The sequence below is a fragment of the Microcaecilia unicolor genome, chromosome 6 (assembly GCF_901765095.1).
Source record: "Microcaecilia unicolor chromosome 6, aMicUni1.1, whole genome shotgun sequence".
Lineage (NCBI taxonomy): Eukaryota > Metazoa > Chordata > Amphibia > Gymnophiona > Siphonopidae > Microcaecilia > Microcaecilia unicolor.
Window position 1 is genome coordinate 328,021,153 of NC_044036.1, and position 17,228 is coordinate 328,038,380.

The 17,228-nt window shown below is 43.5% G+C and overlaps 2 protein-coding genes across 6 annotated transcripts in view; one reads left to right on the forward strand and one right to left on the reverse strand.

Moving 5' to 3' along the window:
• Positions 1-4,723, reverse strand: part of LOC115473452 (protein Njmu-R1-like) — a 39,214-nt gene extending 34,491 nt beyond the window's left edge. For all 3 annotated transcript variants that reach the window (XM_030208414.1, XM_030208415.1, XM_030208413.1), the window contains exon 1: positions 4,539-4,723. In XM_030208414.1, coding sequence (XP_030064274.1) covers positions 4,539-4,675 — 137 coding nt within the window. In that variant the 5' untranslated portion in view covers positions 4,676-4,723. The remainder of the gene's footprint in view (positions 1-4,538) is intronic.
• Positions 4,724-5,054: 331 nt separating this feature from the next.
• The window catches only part of ZNF207 (zinc finger protein 207), a 60,084-nt gene continuing 47,910 nt past the window's right edge, over positions 5,055-17,228 (forward strand). For all 3 annotated transcript variants that reach the window (XM_030208410.1, XM_030208411.1, XM_030208412.1), the window contains exons 1-4: positions 5,055-5,128; positions 10,590-10,716; positions 10,800-10,938; positions 11,799-11,972. In XM_030208410.1, coding sequence (XP_030064270.1) covers positions 5,088-5,128; positions 10,590-10,716; positions 10,800-10,938; positions 11,799-11,972 — 481 coding nt within the window. In that variant the 5' untranslated portion in view covers positions 5,055-5,087. The remainder of the gene's footprint in view (positions 5,129-10,589; positions 10,717-10,799; positions 10,939-11,798; positions 11,973-17,228) is intronic.

Genomic DNA, 17,228 nt, shown 5'->3' on the forward strand with positions numbered 1-17,228 from the left:
CTCCCATATTTCTCACTTAGTCTCTTGCTGGAAAGATTCGTCAGTGGCACGGATACATGCCCTCTCGCACCCGGATATTTATCTTGGATGGTATTCCCTCAGCTCAGTTGGCCTCTGTATTCTCAATAGTGCAACACGGGTCTGGTGGTTGAGATTGAGCATCCTTCCTGCAGGTATGCCTGGAGAATATACACAGTGGACAGTTTTTGGTGGCTACATCGTATATATATAGTCTACTACATAAGTACATATGTAATACCACACTGGGAAAAGGTCAAAGGTTTCATCGAGCCCAGCTTTCTGTCCACGGCCAACCCAGGCCATGAGCACCTGCCTAGATTCCTAAACGTACAAACATTCTCTGCATGTTATTCCTGGAACTGTGTAGTGGTTTATGGACTCCTATATGTATCTAACAGATAAAAGGTACGGACAAGTGTCTACTGTTGTTTTATTCCCGTTTCCACTAATTGGGGTCTACGACAAGAGTCTCAGGTGATCTGCTTGCAGAGGCAACAGCTACAGACGATTCTTTCTCTCTCATTTGAATTGCGCTCTGAGATATGTTTTCTTCATATTGTCTTAACTGCAGCGGCTGGCAGTTGATTGGGACCTTCAGTCTAGTTTGCAGCAGGAATTTAGGTACCTTCTTCTCCTGCATGGTATTTTATTCTAGGCTGATTTATTTAACTGCACTCTTATTTTTACCTCTTTAGCTTCAAGTGATCAGGTACTTTCTCACTGACAGCCTTTACATACTTCCAATCTGTTGCTAGGTTGGCAAGGGTCTAGGATATCTGCAGGAATGGTAGATTCATTGCAGATTTTTTGTTTGTTTGTTTCAAGGCGGCTCCGTCTCTACTTTTGCCTTCTTTCGTTCAGTCGTTTTTTCTCGACTCTCTGTCTGTCCTTTGCGCTGTACTAATAGTGCGGTAGGGAACAATATATAGCGGCCCTTGGTAGGGGGCATGTTCAGCGTCGCTTGGACTTTTCAGTTTTCTGGCTTTGTAGTCATCCTGTTTAGTTTGTTGGTGGCTCTTGGATCGTCAAGCTTTCGGCTCGTTATTCATCCTAGTTTGGGTGTTTTAAGGGACTCTACCGCGTTCTCAACGTCTGTCCCTCCCGTAAGATTACTGCTTTGGTACTTCCCATCAGTCCAATCCTGGTCCGGTCCGGAGGGACGCTAAGGAAGGAGAAATTAGATCTTACCTGCTAATTTGCTTTCCTTTAGTCCCTCCGGACCGGACCAGGCCCCTCCCATTTTCGTCATCTGTTCAACGGAATATTAAAAAAAAAAAAAAAAAAAAAAAAATCAATAAATCAATACAAAATGAATAAAAAAAAAAAAAAAAATAAAAAAAAAAATAACAACCACCACAAACAAGCAATTAAGCCAGAAGCGTGTGTAGATAGAATTTTAAGTGAGCCATGTCACTTCTCTGGTCGAAGTTGCTGGTGGGCTCCGTTCCTGGTATATGTTTATATGTATCTTGGTAGATATCTGTACAGCTTTAAAGGGCCATACCACTTCTCTGGTGGGAATTGCTGGTGATCTATAATACAAGTGAGCCATACCTCTCTTCTGGTGAGAGTTGCTGGGGAGCTATGATACGAGTGAGCCATACCTCTTCTCTGGTAAGAATTGCTGGTCAGCTATAATACGAGTGAGCCATACCTCTCTTCTGGTGGGAGTTGCTGGTGAGCTATGATACAAGTGAGCCATACCTCTTCTCTGGTGAGAATTGCTGGTCGGCTATAATACGAGTGAGCCATACCACTTCTCTGGGGGGAGTTGCTGGTGAGCTATGATACAAGTGAGCCATACCTCTTCTCTGGTGAGAATTGCTGGTCGGCTATAATACGAGTGAGCCATACCACTTCTCTGGTGAGAGTTGCTGGTGAGCTATAATACAAATGAGCCATACCACTTCTCTGGTGAGAGTTGCTGGTGAGCTATAATACAAATGAGCCATACCACTTCTCTGGTGAGAGTTGCTGGTGAGCTATAATACAAATGAGCCATACCACTTCTCTGCGGAGAGTTGCGGGTGAGCTCTAATACATAAGGGGCCATACCACTTCTCTGGTGAGAGTTGCTGGTGAGCTCTAATGCATAAGGGGCCATACCACTTCTCTGGTGAGAGTTGCTGGTGAGCTCTAGTACTTGGCTTTGCCGAGGAAGTTGTGGCTGCTAGGATTCCATACGGCACAGAAGGTCTTTCTTTCTTTCCTGCTTTGTTATTCAAATACTGAGGCTAAGGTCACATGGCCAGGGCTCCTATTGGCTCTCTAGAGTCAGAGTTTTTTCTCAGTCTCCACCTGCTGGTAGGCGAGCACAACCCATCAGTCCAATCCTGGTCCGGTCCGGAGGGACTAAAGGAAAGCAAATTAGCAGGTAAGATCTAATTTCTCCTTCTATTAAAAGACTTTATCGGAGGGAATCAGAAGGAATCGTGGACTCTGATAAGAATTTGGATATAGACAGTTTGCTCTGCTGATTTTGAGGATCTGCTGTATTGACATATGTCTGCAGTTTACTACCAGTTTTTTGTATTTTTTTTTAACACAGTCCTGAGCTGTTATATTTTTCACATTACATTCATTTGTGGTTTCTAATTAATTGGTAAGACTTGAGGTTGGATTTTTTGGAACCAACTGTTTTTCTCTACTGTTTGGAGATTTTTTTTTCTTTTTTTTTTTTTTACATTGGTTCTTTTTCCCCCCATTAGTAATAACAGAAACCGATAATAACTGGCTCCATTATCAGTTGAGTATCACTGTGTGATACTATTATTCTAATTGAATTTCCTCACTGGGAGATTTTGAGGTTTCATTTTTGATTTGTCTTTTTGGAAACCATGAAGGTCTGTTTATGTGTTTAGTCCACTAAATAACAGGCACATTCAGCTTCACACCCCCTTTTACATATACTTGCACTGGAAATCAACGCCTCCTTATGCATTCATCCCAAATTTTCCTATTCTGTGCCACACCCAGGGGCAGCAGAACACCTTTTTGGTTGAAGGGATCAACCAAACCATCTTCCACAGATAGGAACCAACACTTGGAAATGACTGGGGGTGCCCAAGAGCACAAATTACTGCTCTCTGGATACAGATGGAGTGTGCTCAACATTAGTAGCCGGCTCTGCAGGTGCTGTGAGTGCTGAGCACCCCCATGGGTACAAGTCTGCCCCAAAGCTCTCTAGTTGTTGGATCCGCCAATATGTTACCAATATAGCACCATGGCCTCAGTGGCCCACCCCATTCTGCCACCTATGCCCACGCTTCTTTGTACACACCCCTGCTATACCCCTCTACAAACCTCCATTTTGTACATACCCTTCTGCAGCACAGAATCATCAGAAATATCATCAGTTCCAGTGTTCCCAACTATATAGACCTTATTTACCAAGGCTTTTTTATTCCCAGTTCTGTAGCCAATACATAAAACCAATACTGTCTGGATGCAAGCTGCTGAGGAGCAGCTACCTATGCCGCAGAGTTTGCAGGAAACCAATCACAGATTTATCTAGATAAGTGGTTCTCAGCAGTCCTCAAGACCTACCTAGCCAGGCAGATTCTCAGGATACCCACAATGAATATGTATGAGATAAATTTGCACACTATGACTTCAAGATCTCTCAGACCTCATGTGCAACTTTCTTTAAATCAGTCACCTTACTTTCTCTCTTACCTAGATGTGAAGGAGGTAGAACGAGAGGACGTGAAATGAGATTGAAGGGGGGCAGACTCCAGAAAAATGTCAGGAAGTATTTTTTCACAGAGAGAGTAGTGGATGCTTGGAATGCCCTCCCACGGAAGGTGGTGGAAATGAAAACAGTAACGGAATTCAAACACGCGTGGGACAAACATAAAGGAATCCTGTTCAGAAGGAATGGATCCTAAAGAGCTTAGACGAGATTGGGTGGCAAAGCCAGTGGCGGGAGACGGAGATGGTGCTGGGCAGACTTATACGGTCTGTGCCAGAGCTGATGGTGGGAGGCGGGACTGGTGGTTGGGAGGCGGGGATAGTGCTGGACAGACTTATACGGTCTGTGCCCTGAAAAGGACAGGTACAAATCAAGGTAAGGTATACACAAAAAGTAGCACATATGAGTTTATCTTGTTGGGCAGACTGGATGGACCATGCAGGTCTTTTTCTGCCGTCATCTACTATGTTACTATGATATGTTCCATCTTTGCTTTACCATTCACTATCAATTAAAATGTTCTTATTACGTACTGTGTTGACATTGTAAATAGTATACTATGCCACACTTTGTATTGTTATTTGAATATTTTTACTGCTGTTATTGCCTATTGCTCGTTTGATCTATTCTTACTGTACACCCCCCTTGAATGAATTCCTTCAAAATAGTGGTAAATAAATCCTAATAAATAAAAATAAAAGATACACACATAGCATACATTCCTTGTGGGTATCCTGAAAACCTAACTGGTTAGATGGGTTGAGTCTTCTTAGATGAGATAGGAACGCCTGGCGCCCTCCAGCACAAACCCAGCCGCGTCTCTCACCTGCTGGTGTCGTACACATAGAGCGAGTAATAGCTTGTCATCTGCCTCCTACGGTCCTCCAGCAGCCCCTCCTCGCTCTCCGTCTCTTTCTCCTCATCGTCAATAGACTCCTGCAATGAAGTCTGGGTCGCCAACATGGTCCGAGGCCGAGAGGGCTAGGCAAGGCCCCCGAACAAGCTGACACAGTCACTTCAACGACACCAGAACTTTACGCTCGCCAGGCCAGCCAATCCCAGCCAGGGCCAGGGGCTACAGAGCGCGCTGACGTCACCGACGTCACGCCCAGCGCGAGCTCCGCCAGTGATTCTCTCTCGTCGTCACGCCTCGTTCCCGCGCTCTCTTGTCGAGGCAGGGAGGGGGAGAGAGCCTGAGCGCGCGCAGTGCAAGTCGGGACTCGGAGCTCGGCGCCATTTTGTTCCTCGCTATTTGCAGTTTCATCTATTAGGCTGTTGTTGTGTCCGCTGCCCTCTCTTTCGCCTTCTGGGAAGCTTGGGAGTGGTTTCGGTCGTCGTTTGTCTCTGTGAATTTGCCTTTTCTTCTTCGACAGCCATGGGAAGAAAGAAGAAGAAGCAGCTGAAGCCTTGGTGCTGGTATCCTTTCCGGTTTCCTGGGTTGCGCCTTGGGTAGGGAGGAGACGGGTGGGAATTGGGGCCCAGCATATGTTGTTGATTTCCTCGATAGGTGAAACCGTTGTTTCTGAGTAGAATTATGCTGCTTTCAACCTCTTCACAGCCCGTTCTTTGTGTAGGCACTATGAGAGATATTATGGCTATTATTTATTATTATTTATTGCATTTGTATCCCACATTCCCCCACCTATTTACAGGCTCAATGTGGCTTACATAGATTTGTTAACATTGTGATATCAGATACAGTTAATGATGTGTAGCGATCAAGGAAGGGAATAGGGAAGAAGGAAGGCGCTGGAGAAGCCTGAAGGTTGCAAATAACGAACGAATGTTCCCCACATAAAGAATCGGGAGCCCCAAGGAGTTTTGAGGGGTCCTGGTGGTCCGCGGGATACTAGTTTTACCCGGACCCATCATAGTCTCTCATATTTACTGCTAATGTTCACCGTAGTACTTGCATTATTTCCGAGAGTTTTTTTTTTTCTAGAGTTCATAAGATGTAACACGTATAAGCGATTTATCCAGGTGCGCTTGGAAGTTCTTTTTCATCAAGCCTGTGGCACCCAAAACGATGGAAAATACTGACTGGTGAGGGTGTATAGATAGGGTGTATGCCTGCTAGCCTTTTAGAAATCGTTATTGTTAGTGGTAATACTTTTAAGGTCCTCTTCACCATTTTTTTTTTCTAGGCATGCCTATTTTCTGGTGAACAAAGCAAAGGAAAAAGGCACAAAACTGCACAAAAGCATAAACAGAAAAGCAGACTAGACGTGGCCAAAACCAATGTGAAATATACAATGCTAGAAACGTATATAGATTATCACCAATGCATTTAAATGTATGGTGATAATCTATATACGTTTCTAGCATAGTATATTTCACATTGGTTTTAGAAGTAGAATGTTATATTATTTGTATGTATGGTCTTATTGAATTTTGTTTTATTTTTATTTTTACCCCAGACGCAGCCTGATGGCGAAACGTGGCCACGTCTATTCTGCTTTTCTGTTTGTTTATATTATTTTTTTCTGGTGATGCATTAGGTTTTTTGGAATCGTTCATTCATCCATTTTCATAGTTGCGAGTCTCAAAATTGGGGTGCTGCTACACTTTATTGTGATTCCATATATACATCATATGGAGTTGGGGAAAGAAAGTGTGAAATAAGGCATTGGTGATGAAAGGCCTGTGGATACTGTTTCTAGAGCTGTACTGAATACGAGTATTGGGCCTTGAGCTTTAACATAAAAGAAGTAATGTGAAGTCAGAGATCAAGTGTTTTTATTTTGGTAGGATTTAGCACAGTAGAGCCCTGAATTATTCGTATTCAAATTTAAATCATTCTGCTGAATACAAATAATGTATTTGGGGCTAAATTGACTCATTTGAATATTTGGTACAGCACTAATTGTTTCAGTTAAGTTTTTTTTTTTTAACTTACTAATAATATTAGGAGGGAAAAAATGCAAGAAATACTAACCTTGAAATTTAGACAATGCAGTAGACCAAAAAAAAAAAAGTTGGTTTAATCTGGCTGTTAAGTTGAATGACAATGCAATTATATTTATGAAAATATTTATTATGTTTGAATTGTAAATGTATGCCCCCCCCCCCACAAAGGGGGGAGTAATGAATTTGGATTTAGCTCATATATTTCTTGTAGTTCGAGTTATATTCAGGTATGCTAAGTATTTTTTTGTACCCAGAGGGATCCTTTTGCTAAACGGCATTACTCAGCTAGCGCAAACCTAAGTGGTTACTGTGCATTAAAACCAGCCAGTGCAGTAAAAAGAAAAACCCGACAGTAGGTGGTTAATGTGGGGAGTGTCATAGGCATGAGAGGTGACTTGGTGTCAAAAGCAAGCTGTCATGCCTGCACTTGTCTTACGTGGAAGGATGGCTTAGTGATGGTTCGTGAGAGTAGGTACTTTTGTAGGGGTCTATAGTGCCATTTTGAACTTGGCACAGTACTGGGGCAGGAGTAGGGGGGGTACTGCTGTCCTCTGGGTATGTACACTACTACCACGGAGACCCCAGATAAATCCTGTGAGAGTAGGGGGAGAGAATGGCTCTGTGCTTGGAGCCAGACTTTGTTGCTTTGGCAGGGGTGTTAGGAGTGCATCATAACAGTAGGGTTTTTTTTTGGGGGGGGGGGGGGGGTTGTATTTGCTTTGGGTTGGCACCACATTAGCGTGGGCCATTATCTGCCACTGCAGGTATCATGGTGTATATGTGTGTTAGTCTACCTGGTAAATGCAAGGCTTAGCACTTATTTCACCTTAACTTTTGCAGTTGAGCTGTGGTATGTGCAAACACTTAACTGCATTTTTAGTAAAAGGGCCTGTAAGTTTGCAACTGAAGCTGTGGATGGTTAAGTGACTTGCCCAGGAACAAAAAAATTTCATTGGGATTCTTACCTTGCTTTCCATTATGTAGCTTCCTGCTATTCCAGATTCTGTGGGATTGTTGTGTCCATCAACCAGTAGGTGGAGATAGAGAACTGAAAACTGATCTGAGGCATATCTCTTGGCATCCAGTCCAACTGCTTAGTGTTTTCTATCTCCAGCCTCTGGTTCTGTGTGATTTGTTCCTGGTCCAGGTGGTCAACTGGTCCCCAGTTTAACTTTGCAGGTGGCTTGAATCTTCAGAGTCCCTTCTCCTCTCCTGTTTCTTGTGGAACTTTCCTTTTCCAGCACAACAACCTAAAAAAATAAAGAAAAGAGAAGGAAAGGTTTGCTGGAGAGTGTGGGACAGAGTATCAGCCTTGAGCATTTCTCATTTGTGGTAAGACTTGTGGAGACTGTGTGCGCGGGGGGGGGGGGGGGGGGGGGGGGGGGGGGGAGGGGGGGGAGCAGCCGGCAGTGGCAAGTCTGACTCAGAACTGCTGGGAGGGCTGCAAGTTGTACTTGGTGCAGGGTAGGGATCCTGACACCTCTTGTGACAAGTGGGGTAAATGGCAACTCCCATGGAAGCAGTTAAATGGTGTTCCCACTGTGGGACCTGCCGGCCAGCGTCGGGGTGTTACAGTGCATGCAAGCCAGGAATCCTGCAAAACATGGAGGAAACAGATGGTGGCAGCACATCTTTGGATTTGGCGCAGCATCCAAATATGCCAGGGTCTCTGGGGTCTCCCACAGGGCTGGTGCACAGTTTGATGCAGGATAACGCAGGAGCGGGCACCATTTTTTCGGAGCCGACTAGCAGTGAGGAGCAGCCTCTGGCTGATCATGAATAGAGCACAGCTGCCATTTTACAGCCTCGGGGTCTGACAGAGCATTCAGCTGCATTCTCCAAAGTTTATATTGCTCGCTCTTGAGGCCTGTTTACTGAAGCAGGGACAGTCAGAGTTGCTGTAGTTTAGGGTGGAGAGTGTTTGTTTTGTTTGTTTTTGTTACATTTGTACCCCGCACTTTCCCACTCATGGCAGGCTCAATGCGGCGGGCAATGGAGGATTAAGTGACTTGCCCAGAGTCACAAGGAGCTGCCTGTGCCACGAATCGAACTCAGTTCCCCAGGACCAAAGTCCACCACCCTAACCAGTACGCCACTCCTCTCACATCAGACCAGTGGATTCTGGATATTCTTACAGAAGGTTACAAGTTGGAATTCTGCCCATTTGCTCCTTTTTTTTTTTTCTCGCAGGAAACCAAGGCAGTCGAGGTTCAGGCCACTGTAGGTTCTTTGCTGGAGCTCTGGGCCATTGTTCCAGTTCCCCAGGCTGATCAGGAACAAGGCAGATACTCCATCTACTTCGTTGTTCCAGTGAAGGAAGGAATGTTTTGATTGGTCTTAGATCTCAAAGTTCTAAACCACTGCCTCCAGATGTCCTGCTTTTTCATGGAAACACTAAGAACAGTCATAGCCTCGGTTCAAGCAGAAGAATTTCTCACCGCCCTTGATCTCAAGCAAGCGTACTTGCACGTACCAATATGGCCGCCACAGAGGTTTCTACGTCTTGTGGTGCTGTGCTGTCACTTTATTTGAGGGCTTTGCCCTTCAGTCTTGCCACTGCTCCAAGAATGTTTACCAAGTTTATGGTGGTGGTGATGTTGGCCCTCCGGTGCCAGGGAATCTGAGTTCACCCTATCTCAACTGGCTTATTTATGCGTTGTCCAGTTTGGACAGCATGGCTTCAACGGATAAAGCGTAGTCTAACTCCATCGCAGGTGCTGAATTATCTGAGCGTTCTGTTCAACACAGCACGAGAGAGGATCTTCCTCACGGAGTGCAGGAGGTCAGGGTGATTCAACAGATTTGTCTTCTCCTCAGTCAAGGCAGGCTCAGAGTCTGGGACTACATCCAGATTCTTGGTGGCAATGGAAGTGGAGCCATGGGCAAAGGCTTATATGCAGCCCTTACAAGAATCTCTTCTCTCAGTCTCTGGTATCACAGAAGGACAACCTTCATTGTTGTTGGACGCTGGTTGCCAGACAGAGTATGCAGTAGTGGTTGTCGCCCAGGAATTTGACTGTTGGGGCTCCCTTTCCGATAACACAATGGGAGGTGGTGACAACAGATCCCAGCAAGTTGAGTTGGGGAACTCATTACAAGTTCCATCTGGCACAGCACACCTGGACGGAACTGGAATCTAGGTGGTCGATAAATTGCTTGGAGCTCAGGGCAATGTGGAATACCTTATGCGGGAAAGCAGGCTCCTCAGGCCTTCAGCTCATTCTATGAGGTGTACAGCGACATCATGGAAGGAGTCTAACTTACTGTCTCCAGCGGATATTTGCAAGGTGGCAACATGGTTGACACTGCATACCTTTGCCAAGCACTACAGGGTGGATGTTGCGGCACGCTCAGAAGCTAGTTTTGGGGCTTCGGTTCTCAGGTTGGCGGCAGCGCCAGGATAGATTTGCTTTTGGATATCCCACAGATTCTAGAATAGTGGGAAGTTACGTAATGAAAGAGGAAATTAGGGCTTACCTGGTTATTTACTTTTCATTAGTCCTTTCAGCTATAGACTTACCCGAGGTTTCGAGATATTTAGTCAGTGCGAATGGGTCAAATGACTGTCACCTTGCATTGTGTTTCCTGTATATCTCTTGTTCTCTACAAGTTGCCCAGAGAAGAGGTCCACACGTTTGCTCGCCTGATTAGTGTTAGGTTAGGGTATTTTGTAAAGTTGTTGCTTTATTCTGAGTTTCTCCTTACTGTTTGCTAAGTAAATACTGAGGAGCTGGACTGGATACCAAGAGAGATGTCTCGGCTCAGTTTTCTGTTCTGTATCTCCACCTGCTTGGTTGATGGACACTACTATCCCACAGGTTCTGGAATAGTGGGAAGGACTAATGGAAAGAAATTATCAGGTAAGACTTAACTTCTCCTTCCTAGTTCTCAGCCTGCTGTTGTAACCATTACACTACTCCTTGTGCTGGTTTAAGCATTTCAAACTTCTAATTTCCTTGACTCTGAGCAGGTATTGTAACAGAGATTTTGATGATGAGAAAATTCTTATTCAGCATCAAAAAGCGAAACACTTTAAATGTCATATATGCCACAAGAAATTATATACGGGACCTGGTTTAGCTATACATTGCATGCAGGTGAGCTTTTTACGGTTTCTTTACCTCGTGTACATATGATTGTGTGCTATGTGGGAGTTTTAAATACTTGTAATTATTGATAGGTACATAAAGAAACAATAGATGCTGTACCCAATGCTATCCCTGGGAGGACAGACATTGAATTAGAAATTTATGGTATGGAAGGTATTCCAGAAAAGGATATGGATGAAAGAAGAAGATTACTTGAACAGAAAACGCAAGGTGAGATCTTTAGTTTCAGTAATGTTTTTGAGTGGTATAAAAATATTTTTATATCTTTTTATTAGTGAGTTATTGGTAAATTCATTTTTAGTGTAATGTTATAGCATTTCTAATTTTTTTTCTGAACTTTGCACAAGATTGCCTAAAATGACATAGAAAGTAATAATCACATAAAAGTAAACTTAAGATCACAAAGAAAAAAGGGAACCATAATGAGACCCTTGACAGTACTGAAAGAGCTGGGCTTTCATACTCTCACCAAGAGCTTGGGCAGTGTTTCCGGAATTCTGATCCTTGAGCCAAATCAAGACTTGCCTGGTTCTGCTGAACCCTGACTTGTTCTTTGGTGAAATAGTGTTTGTGTTGATGACTCTGCTGTGTGACTTCAGTGGCTAAAGGGGCTGATGACAGAATTCTACAGCCTGGAGAGCACAACCCAAACGTCAGTGAGGGAGATGATGGTGTCAGGCTGGGAAGATTGCTGGATGGATGGAGGCAGTCAGTCATCCTCTGGTGAACTTCACCAGGTGTCATTTAATAATTTTATTTTTTTGTATCTTTTTCCATAGCTTTTACATAATTGCATTGAATTATAGGTCAGGTGATTATCAAATTTATATAAGTTAATGGTTTCAGTCTGGTGTTCCATGCTGTTAAAGAAATCCAAAACAATTTTTTTTTTTTGGTTATGCCACAGTTTTCAATTTCATTAGCTGTCATTCACTTACAAAGCCTTCTGTTTTTTTGGTTATTTTACATAGTGCTATAAATATTGTTCATTGGTTGCAGTGTACTCTAAAAAGAGTACCATAATGTTATCCATGCTTTAAATGGCTGAACATTTTTTTTTATTTCCGTAGCTGAGAGCCAGAAAAAGAAATTAAATCAAGATGATTCAGATGAATATGATGATGATGATTCTCCAGCTTCAACCTCATTTCAGCAGCAACCAATTCAACCTCAGCAGACGTACATACCCCCAATGACACAGCCTGGAATGCATCCTGTTCCAGGCGCAGCAAGCATGCATCCAGGTAGTTTGAAGTTTATTTAAGAATTGAAATATTAGAGCAGAATATTAATATTACAACAAGGGGAGCTTGTAAATGATAGCTAATGCCGTGATCAACACATTTACATTTTTAAATTGCGCTTAATAATTAATCACTTGCTGCCCAGCATCACTTGCTCCCTTCCCTCGGCAGCTGTACTGAAAGGCTGCCTGCGGCCTGCCCCACGCCTCCCCTTTGATCTGGCCCGCCCCTTCTGCAAACAGGAAGCTGCGCCACCTGACTCTTTCATCCTGCAGGGCCAAAGACTTCCCGTTTCAAAAGGTACTGCTGGGGGGAGGGAGGTGTGAGAAACGGGAGACTTGTGGTTAGATCTGGGAGAGGAGAGTTTGTGGTGTGGGTACAGGTGCATGGGGGGGGAGTGAGTGAGCCGCAAGGCTGTGTACAAGTGGGAGGGGGGCTTGAGAGAGCCGGGAGAAAGGAGAGATGCCGGACTTTGAAGGAAAGGGAGGGGGGCTTGAGAGAGAACTGCGAACAGGGCTAAAAGGAGATGAAGAGATGGTAGATTATGCATAGGGAAAGAGAAGGATGGTGAATAAAACCGAAAATACTGTAATGTGTCCGTATCGCTCCATGGTTCGTCCACATCTTGTGTTGCGTTCAGTTCTGGTCGCCGTATCTCAAAAAAGATATAGCCGAATTAAAAAAAAAAAAAAGGTTCAAAGAAGAGCGACTAAAATGATAAAGGGGATAGAGCTCTCCTATGAGGAAAGGCTAAAGAGCTTAGGGCTCTGCAGCTTGGAAAAGAGATGGATGACGGGAGATACGATTGAGGTCTACAAAATCCTGAATGGTGTAGAACAAGTAGAAGTAAATCGAATTTTTTTGTTTTTGTTTTTTACTGTTTCCAAAAGTACAAAGACTAGGGGACACTCGAAGTTATATGGAAATACTTTTAAAAAAATAGGAGGAAATATTTTTTCACTCAATGAATAGATAAGCTCTGGAACTGTATGCTGGAGGAGGTGGTAACGGCGGCTAGCGTATCTGGGTTTAAAAATGGTTTGGACAGATTCCTGGAAGAAAAGTAGACAGACATGGGAAGCATGGAATGTTGCCACGATTTGGGTTTCTGCCAGGTACTTGCGACCTGGCTTGGCCACTGTTTGGAAAACAGGATACTGTGCTAGATGGACCAGTATGGCTACTCTTTTATGTTCTTTTGTTCTTATCTCAACCAGTCGATTGTCTTGCCAACATTCTTTCCCTGACCTCATGTCCATTCTGGCGAAAGCAAATTGCACACCTTGGATTGCAAGAGAGCATTTGCCTACTATATTTTATTTTTTTATTATTTTTGTTACATTTGTACCCCGCGCTTTCCCACTCATGGCAGGCTCAATGTGGCTTACATGGTGCAATGGAGGGTTAAGTGACTTGCCCAGAGTCACAAGGAGCTGCGGACAAGGCCCCACCAACAGTCCACCCAGCTTTTTGTTTCTTTTGATTTCAACATGATGGGGGGGGTCACCATCAGGAAATGCACCATTTCAATTTGGCAGGCATATTGCATTTCCTTCACTTTTGCCCAGGCTGCTCATAATGTCGGAGCCATGGCTGCGTCGGTAGCCCACTTAGGTCTGCCTCCATTCAAGAAGTTTGCAAGGCTGCGACGTGGTCTTCAGTACTCACGTTTCTGTCACTACTGCCTTGAGCAGGATTCCCGACGCAACAGTCGGCTCGGGCAGACAGTGTTGCAGAATTTGTTTGGGGTCTAGAATCCAACTTCACCCTCTTAGACCTGTATTTTTCTGTTCCAGGCTGCACTCTCATTCAGATTGTATATAGTTTCAGGTTAATCTGTTATGTCCTTGCCATTGTGAGGTCCAGTTGACCAATGTTTGTTGTTTTCGGTGAGCCTGGGTGCTAGAAATTCCCCTACTTGTGAGAAGATAGAAGTCTGCTTGTCCTCGGAGAATGCAAAGATACTTACCTGTAGCAGGTATTTTCCAAGGACAGCAAGCTTCATATTCTCATAATCCCTCCCACCTCCCCCTTGGAGTTGTCTCCTTGGTCATTTTTACATTTTTTGCTTTTGTATTAAACTGACAAGACCACATTTGCGCAACTGGCGGGAAGGTGCTCGCGCTCCACAAAGCTCTCTTTAGCTTTGGCAAAATGCTGGACCGGTTGTCGCAGATTTGCGTCACCCACTTGTGAGAATGAGGCCTGTTGTCCTCAGAGAATACCTGCTAAAGGTAAATATCTTAGCTTTACTTGCATTGTGTTGGAACCATGGAGCCAAGGAGTTGTTTTAAAAAGAAAAAAGGCTGCTTCTCGAGTTCGGCTGCTGCAGCAGTTCCATTTTGAACGGGGAACTGGCTGCTCTCTGCAGTGGTCAGGTTTCAGACACTTGAAGCGGACCTATTTTTGAGCGGGGAACTTACTGCGCTCTGGAGTGCTCACTTTTCGGCGGGAAACTCTTCTATGTTGATTGACGTTCATGGCGGGGGAGCGGTTCAGGCAGGGGTCCGCTGCTTTTCCATTGGACTCTTTGGAAGTGTACAGAGCAGTTCCCCAGGGGAGTTCTCTGCCTTTCACCCGAGTGATATGCAGGCTTTTGTCTAGCCTTCCAGTCCCGGTCGGAAGTGGGCCCAGGGTCTTCTGGGGAGGAAATTGGAAATTCATGGGATCGGAGGTAGTGTTCTATTGTGGATTAAAAACTGGTTAAAAGATAGAAAACAGAGTAGGGTCCGTATTCTCAATGGAGAAGGGTACATAATGGAGTTCCACAGGGGTCTGTGCTGGGACTGCTGCTTTTTAATATATTTATAAATGGTGTACATAAGTATTTTCATACTGAGACAGACCAAAGGTCCATCTAGCCCAGCATCCTGTTTCCAACAGTGGCCAAACCAGGTCACAAGTACCTGGCAAGATCCCAAAAAAGTACAAAACATTTTACGGTGCTTATCCCAGAAGTTAGCAGTGAGTTTCCCCCAAATCCATTTTAATAATGGTCTATGGAATTTTCCTTTAGGAAGCCGTCCAAATCTTTTTAAAACCCCGCTAAGCTGGGTTGCTTTTACCACATTCTCTGACAACGAATTCCAGAGCTTAATTACAGTTGAGTAAAGAAAAGTTTCTCCGATTAATTTTAAATTTACTACATTGTAACTTCATTGAATACCCCCTAGTCCTAGTATTTTTGGAAAGAGTAAACAGACGCTTCACGTCTATCTTTTCCACTCCACTCATTATTTTATAGACCTCTATCATATCTCCCCTCAGCCATCTTTTCTGCAAGCTGAAGAAACCCAGCTGCTTTAGCCTTTCCTCCCAGGGAAGTTGTCCCATCCCCTTTACCATTTTTGTCGCTCTTCTCTGTTGCTTTTCTAATTCCACTATATCTTTTTTCGATACGATGACCAGAATTGAACACAATATTAGAGGTGCGATCACACCATGGAGTGATACAAAGGCATTATAATGTCCTTGTTTTTGTTTTCCCGTTTCTTTCCTAATATTACCTAACATTCTATTTGCTTGCTTAGCCTCCGCAGCACACTGAGCAGAAGGTTTCAACGTATCATCAACGATGACACCTAGATTCCTTTCTTGGTCAGTGACTCCTAACGTGCAGTCTTGCATGACGTAGCTATAATTTGGGTTCCTCTTTCCTACATGCATCACTTTGCACTTGCTCACATTAAATGTTATCTGCCATTTAGACGCCCAGTCTCCCAGTAACGTAACGTCCTCTTGTAATTTTTCACAATCCTCTTGCAATTTAACAACTTTGAATATCTTTGTGTTGTCAGCAAATTTAATTACCTCACTAGTTACTCCCATCTCTAGGTCATTTATAAATATGTTAAAAAGCAGCGGTCCCAGCACAGACCCCTGGGGAACCCCACTAACTACCCTTCTCCATTGAGAATACTGACCATTTAACCCTATTCTGTTCCCTATCTCTTAACGTGTTTTTAATCCACCATAAGACACTACCTCCTATCCCATGACTCCATTATCTTCTGTAGTCTTTTTGTCAAACGCCTTTTGAAAATACAGATATATAATACTGACTGGCTCACCTTTATCCACATATTTGTTCACCCCTTCAAAGAAATATAGTAGATTGGTGAGGCGAGATTTCCCTTCACTAAATCCATGTTGACTTTGTCTCATTAATCCATTCTTTTGAATATGCTCTGTAATTTTATTCTTTATAATAGTCTCTACCATTTTGCCCTGCACCGATGTCAGGCTCACCGGTCTATAATTTCCCGGATCTCCTCTGGAACCTTTTTTAAAAATCGGCGTTTCATTGGCCACCCTCCAAACTTCTGGTAACACGCTCGATTTTAAAGATAAATTACATATTGATTTTAAAGATAAATTACATATTACTAACAGTAGCTCCGCAAGTTCATTTTTCAATTCTATCAGTACTGTCCAGTCTCAGTGGGAGTGTGGAGGGGGTAGACCTCAGTTCTGAGACCCTGTTCAAATCCCGTGAGCAGTTACTTTTCTTGATCTCCCTAGGTACTACTTAGGTAGTAAAAAAGTGTTGTTAGCTTTGATACTGAGTCCTTGCTATTTTACTTGTTACTGTTTGCTGTTTACAACTTTTACAGTTCACTGTTTTGCTACATATCCTTTTAGCATACCTTTTCCGAGCATTATCGCTTGTCATTTCAGCTTGGTCAGAAGCATCCTTTGGTGCATTGGTACTTTCCGTGGGTGTCTTCGATTCTTGCCCTGTTTGAGGAATGCTTTGTTACATCCCACAAGTTTCTGGATTCATGTACTGCTGACAAGGAAGGAAAATTGTCTTGCCTGATAATTTTCTTTCCTTTAATCATAGCAGATGAATCCAGAAACCCGCCCTCTATCGTGTCATACTCTTCTTAGTCCATTTCTCTGTTTAGGTTGTTGTACAAGGTGCTCTTTTTATAGTTCATTTACTATATTGTTCATGCCTCATTTCTGTGAAGAAGAAATGTCTGTATCCTAATTGTTCCTTCTGCTTTATTATGAGACATACTAACTGACCAGGGAGCATTCCATCCTATATAATAGAGTTCAGTTTGTTGTCCCCTCTCGCCTCCTGCTATTAGTCATAACCAAAGTTTCTGGATTCACCTGCTGGGATTTAAAGAAAAGAGAATTATCAGGATACGTTTTCCATCTTACACTGTAAATAGCATTATTACATCATCTTAAGAGCTTGCTAAACTGAAGACTTAATTATAAAGTGTGTTTTTGTTGTTGATAGAA